The following is a 6,000-nucleotide window of genomic DNA, read 5'->3' as shown; positions in this document are numbered from 1 at the left end:
GCGTCCTAGGCAGGTAAGCAACTTGACGAGAATCTGAATTTTCTTTTTTTAGATTGTTAAAGAGATCAGAATTTCATCTGACCCTCATGCATAAACATAAAACAAGAATGTTTAACAGCTTAAATGAGTAAAGCAGCAGAAAAATCTAGATGAACCAGGCACCTCCATTCCAGCGAGCTATTCTGCGTGAGAACCTGAAGCTGTGCACCACCTCGGGTCAGTTGTTTCCTGAGTCCAGCCTAGCACGGAAGCCTGCAGCTCCTCACATGGCCGCGACAGTGTTGACCTTCTGAAACGTTTATTGCCTACTGTGTAGGATCAGTGCATTCAAACAGCAAGTTTTACAATATGCCAACACTATACAGTGAGTCGTGAAACCATTGGTTTATAACGGACAGCAATAAAAATTAAACACAATACATTGCTTTATGCTTTTGAAAGCCTATCAGTATATGGCCAGAGAGTACTGGTTCTGTGGCTTTCAGCTGAGGCCTTGGCTCTTCGCTCCAACCGCAGCCACGTGGCAGACCTCAACGGCGGCGCCCAGCCTCTGCAGCTCGTCCAGCCAGATCACCTGCTTGGGCGACAGCCGGTCGTTGGGGCCTTTCACTTCCACCAGCTGGAAGGGAAGTTTTAAAAAGTTAGTGTCTCAAGAAAACACGCAGCCATCCCAGCAGGCTACAGTTTTCACTAACATCTGCAAGGGAACTTCAAAACATCTGAAGAAAAATGGAACTAAAACACGAATTTTTGAAATTCATTCGTAGTTGTTTCAAGATGTGCAAATTCCACGAACTTTCTAAGACCCGCCCCCCAATCGTGTGTGTGTATTCTGAATCTGAACATTCGGTAAGAAAACCCCCAGCAGGGCCCTGTGGCGGGGGTGGGGGACAGGCGAGGCCCCCGCAGGCACGCAGGGCATCCCAGGTGGCGTCCACCCCCGCGAGACTGCCCGAGAGTGGCTCTGGGGACCGCGGTGCAGCCCTCGGACGGCGACTTCCGCTCGCACGCAAGCTGCCTCGCGGTGGCGGCAGCGAGGCCTCCGGTTCCGTTGTTAGCTATCAGCGTGACTGGACGTGGACTCAACCCACCTTAAAGCGATGGCTTCGGGAGCTCCACACCACCAGGTCCGGGAGGCCCCCTCGGCAGTGCCGGAAGTCAGCGGCCAGGCGCCTGCACACGCCACTGAGGACAGGGCCGCCCAGGCAGGAGACGAGGTCCTGAACACAAAGCACGGGTGGTGAGCCACGCCCCGCGCAGCCAGAGGGCCCCAGTGCAAACCAGAGCTGCCCTGCGGGAATCCCCCTGCAAGCTCTGGGTCACTCATCGCACCTCTGCCCCGGAGACCCGGGACTGGTGAGGACAAAGGAAGTTGGAGCGAGCGCTCAGGGACAGGCTGCGGCCACTCCCGGAGGCGGAGTCCTGCCGGGCCAGAGCTCCCGCAACAGAAACCCTAACTTGGGTAGAAAAGGCACAACTGGGGCCGGCGCCGCGGCTCAATAGGCTAATCCTCCGCCTGCGGTGCCGGCATCCCATATGGGCGCTGGTTCCAGCCCCGGATGCTCCTCTTCCCATCCAGCTCTCTGCTGTGGCCTGGGAAAGCAATGGAAGATGGCCCAAGGCCTTGGGCTCCTGTACCCGCGTGGGAGACCTGGCTCGGCAGGGGAGACCTGGATCGGCACAGCTCCAGCTGTTGTGGCCATCCGGGGAGTGAACCAGCAGATGGAAGACCTCTCTCCCTCTCTCACTGTCTGTAACTCTACCTCTCAAATAAATAAATAAAATCTTAAAAAAAAATTTTTTTTAAAGGCACAACTGAGGCTTTTTTCCGCCTGAACCTGTTCCTGTCGGTGACACTGGCACCTGAGCTGGGGGCAGGGGTGTCTCCCGCTCTCTCTCATACACACACACGTCTAATCTACAAATACAGGTTCGGGTGGTCCTCTGTACCCAGGGCTTCCACATCCACGGACAGAAAATACTCAGGTAAAAAAATAAATAAACCCCGTAGCAAACCAAGACAGACTTCGACTTGGCCACTATTCCCTGAAGAGTGCGACGTAACAGCTGTCACACAGGAGTTAACGCTGGGTGAGGGCCGAGTACTGTGGCGTGATCTATAGCACCCAGGAGGCCGCCACAGCTGACATGCAGAAGCCGTGGCGCACGCCACAGCCTCGGGCTCCCCACAGGTGGCTTCCACGTGCGTCTGTGCCACGTGTGCCACATGTGCCAAAGTGTGCCTTGCTACAGGTGCCTAAAAGACACTCAGCTCCAGGGAGGCTTGACCAACTCCTGCCACACAGGCGAGTGGTTTACCTGAGCTTGCTGGAGAGAAGTGAACCGATCCCAGCTGACGAGGGCGGCCGCTCTGCCTTCCTGGGCCCGCCACGTGGCCGCCACCTGGGCTCGCAGGCTCTCCGCCGAGGCGTCGTGGATCAGCTGCAGCCTGGCCTCCAGGGCCGGGCCCCGGCTCGCGAAGAAGCTGTCCGTGCACAGGTCCAGCGGGCAGGCCTGCGGGGCAGGGAAGCGAGCTGGCGCCTGCGGGCCTGCAGCCAGCTGCAGCCCTCACAGGACTGTTTGCTACCTACGCAGTCTGGACATGGCCGAGCTGTCCACGTACCCCTCTCACAAATGTGTAAACACGATCGGATGTGTAATCTGATGGAAGAGCACGTTATCAGGCTGGTTATTTAGAGAAGCAACTTGCCCCCGTGGCTGGCACATGTAACAGTTGATGTGACAGCCCTTGGCACGGAGCTGGGCTGAGAGACGCCCAGGGCAGGCTGAAGCGAAGGCTTAAAAACATGTTTGGGGATGACCCTGTGGCACAGTAGGTCAAGCCACTGTCTGCAGGGCTGGCATCCCATATGGGCACCGGTTCCAGTCCAGGCTGCTCCACTTCCAATCCAGCTTCCAGCGGATGGCCTGGGAAAGCAGTGGAAGACGGCCCAAGTGTTTGTGCCCCTGCCCCCACGTGGGAGACCTGGGAGAAGCTCCTGGCTCCTGACTTCAGCCTGGCCCAGCCCTGGCCACTGTGGCCATTTGGAGAGTGGACCAGCGGATGGAAGACCTCTCCCCTCCACCCTCTGCCCCACAACTCTGACTTTCAAATAAGAAAATCTTTAATAAAACACAAAGGTCTGTGGGCTGCAGCAAGCCGGGGTACCTGGTAGGCGTTTCTGAAGACGTCTGGAATCCCATCCATGAAGATGACATCCCACAGGAGGAGGCCGCACAGGGTGCTGAAGGTGGACCCCTCCCCGTGGATCCCTACGACACAGGCACACACAGGCACCCATCAGCTCTGTCTGCAAACACAGCACCCCAGTGCAAGGAAGGAAGAGACACACTGGATGCCCCATTCCAAGGCACAAAGCTGGGTTCTAAACTCCAGTGAGCAGCCTGCACGCACGCCACAGGAGACGGCAGAGGCCCCTCCCAGGCCGCAGAGGCCCTGCTGGGGGCGCTGGGCCGGCGCAGAGTCCACACAGGCAGCCTGAATAAATCCTCTCAACCAAGATCTGCCGGGAGGAGGCGGGGCAGTGCCAGCTGCCCTGCATCCCTGGACTTGGCAGGGACTGTTCTGATTCCTCAACTGCCCAGGCGCCACGCTGCTGCCGCCTGAACGCTAAGGACGCACACACGGTGGGTGGCAGGTGGAGAGAACAGAGGTCAGCTCCCCGTCCTCCAGCAGGGAGGCAGGGGGTCGCCAGGCTCTGCAAGGAAATGGGGAGTTGAGGTACAGGTTCATGGCCGGGGTATCACACCCCTGTCCTCAGCCAAGTTCTCTAGGTTCTAGGCTCATCAGCACACCACAGGGGCTTCTCACTCTTGTACACAAACAGCCGTGAACACACACAGGCAGTGGGCAAACACCACACGCCGACAGTTCCAGCACACCTACACAGACATGCACACACACACGCCTTCCTCCTCTCCCACCAATAAAAAAGAAACCAAAGCGTGTGAAAGGTAGAGAGAAGCCGGCTCAGTGGGGACCAATGGTGCTTTTCTCTTACTGGTGTCACTTCCATCAGTGTCACCAACAATCGTCCTTTGCAGCCTCTGGGCTCCCAGGAGAGACACCCACAAAGACGGGGAGACAGGAAACCCTTCGCCTCCTCAGAGGGACAGAGCTCGTTTGGCAAGGAATTCCAAGCGCTGCTCTCTCCAGCCACTTCGCTGGCCCCTGATGCTCCACCACCCAGGAACACATCCCTCCAGTGCCTCCCGGCGCTGCCCTGCCTCTGGGCCTGCTCACACCCCTCGGAAGCAGCCTGGCCCCCGCCCATCCATCAGGCTCCCCGCAGTCCTCTGGCCCTCCTCGTCCCATGCCCGCCCAGTACCAGCCTTTGGAGAGCAAAGACAGGTCCACGTGCTGCCCCGCCACCAGAGAGCACCGTGCCCCAAGGGGTGGCGGCTCCTGACGGAATGGGAAGATGACCTTGAAAACCCAGTCACCTTCCCCATTCCCACGGGGAGCAGCATCTCCTACCGTGGGCAGAGGACAGACGGATGACAGTGTCCTGCTACTGACAAGCCACCATGCAATGCTGTTCACCACACAGTGGCCGGGTGGGGTGGGGGCTGCCGGCTTACCCTGGTCAAAGCCACTTTGTCTGTAATGCTCGAGGGCCAGCTCCTCCACAGAACACAGGACCGTGGTGGGGGTGGCGCTGTCCCCAGTCTCCATCACAAACACAGACTTGCCCATTCCACGCTGCGGGCACAGCCTACCCGTGATGGTCACCTAGGAGGGCAGCAGAGGGGCACGGTGAGCCTCACGGCAGCTTAAGGCCCTGACACCCTGCCTGCGTCCTGAGGACTCGGCATGCAGGGCTCGTGCCATGAGCCCAACTCTGCTGTCCCGGCCCCAGAGCCACCTCCAGGCCCCAGTGCTGCCAGTTCCCACTCAGGAGTTCGGTCACTTACCTGGGGTGTGGCCAGCCCAGCCTTCCGAGAAGGAGGGCGTGACAGGGACACAGCAGCAACGGCCCTGTCCCTGTCCCAGACAACACTCTAAAAACTGCTGTTAGGCTGCTTCCAGTCAGAATGCATTGAAATCCAAAGCACCAGGGCCGGGGCTGTGGCACAGGTTAGGCCACCACCTGCAAGTTCACGTCCCATATGAGTGCAGGTTCAAGTCCTGGCTGCTCTACTTCCAATCCAGCTCATGCTAACGCGCCTGGGAAAGCAACAGCAGATGGCGCAAGTCCTTGGGCCTCTGCACCCACGTGGGAGAACTGGATGAAGCTCCTGGCTTCGGCCTGGCCCGCCCCAGCCTTTGCAGCCATTTAGGGAGTGAACTAGCAGACAAAAGATCAAGCTCCTCCTCTCTCTAACTCTGCCTTTCAAATAAGGAAATAAACACATCCGATGCGCCGAGGACACCGACTTACATGCCTGACCTCTCCCACGGTTATCTCCGGGAGCCCACGGAAGAGGCACCGGTACTTCTTACAGCCTGCAGACTCTCGCAGGCGCACGGCTCTCTGGTAGAGGGACAGCCGGTGTCCTGTCCTGACGTCTGGGTCTGCCAGCCCTTCAGCAATGCACTTAATGGCCTAGCAAACAGCAAAATCACACGTTAGGACCTGTGGCAGCTTCCACTAGTCAGCTTGACAGGAAAAACCACTGCTAGTTATTCAATATTGCTAGTTAGCAAATGAGTGACAAGCACTTCTAGACGTGCAGGCCGTATCCTGAGACCTGCCGCTTTGAACACACGATCCGCTCCGGGCCAATGTCTACGCGTTAGAGCACAGCTGGCCTGCTGTTCGCATGGGCCCTGGATCCCTGTCGCTACCACCTCCGAGGACGGGACCTCAGGGACGCCTGTGCTGCGGACTCGAGAGGAAAACCTGGCTCAGTGGCTGTCAGGATCACCCGAGAAACTTTTAAAGGCAACTGTGCACCCAGCCCTGGTCCACAGATAAGAATCTGCAGCGCAGGGGCCAGGTGTCACACACCAGCGTTCCAAGGTCAATCTCACAGGCA

At 58.2% G+C, this 6,000-nt stretch overlaps 1 protein-coding gene across 3 annotated transcripts in view; it reads right to left on the bottom strand.

The window, feature by feature from the left end:
- Nucleotides 1-281: 281 nt before the first annotated feature.
- FAN1 (FANCD2 and FANCI associated nuclease 1) overlaps nucleotides 282-6,000 on the bottom strand; it is a 32,827-nt gene continuing 27,108 nt past the window's right edge. For 2 of the 3 annotated variants that reach the window (XM_008269777.3, XM_017348355.3), the window contains 6 exons: nucleotides 5,403-5,567; nucleotides 4,603-4,753; nucleotides 3,170-3,273; nucleotides 2,320-2,514; nucleotides 1,092-1,220; nucleotides 282-619 (listed from right to left, as the gene is read on the bottom strand). In XM_008269777.3, coding sequence (XP_008267999.1) covers nucleotides 482-619; nucleotides 1,092-1,220; nucleotides 2,320-2,514; nucleotides 3,170-3,273; nucleotides 4,603-4,753; nucleotides 5,403-5,567 — 882 coding nt within the window. In that variant the 3' untranslated portion in view covers nucleotides 282-481. The remainder of the gene's footprint in view (nucleotides 620-1,091; nucleotides 1,221-2,319; nucleotides 2,515-3,169; nucleotides 3,274-4,602; nucleotides 4,754-5,402; nucleotides 5,568-6,000) is intronic. The other variant, XR_011380562.1, reaches the window with a different exon arrangement.

The sequence above is a fragment of the Oryctolagus cuniculus genome, chromosome 12, assembly GCF_964237555.1.
Source record: "Oryctolagus cuniculus chromosome 12, mOryCun1.1, whole genome shotgun sequence".
NCBI classification, from domain to species: Eukaryota; Metazoa; Chordata; class Mammalia; order Lagomorpha; family Leporidae; genus Oryctolagus; species Oryctolagus cuniculus.
This window is presented reverse-complemented; position numbering and strand designations above follow the sequence as displayed.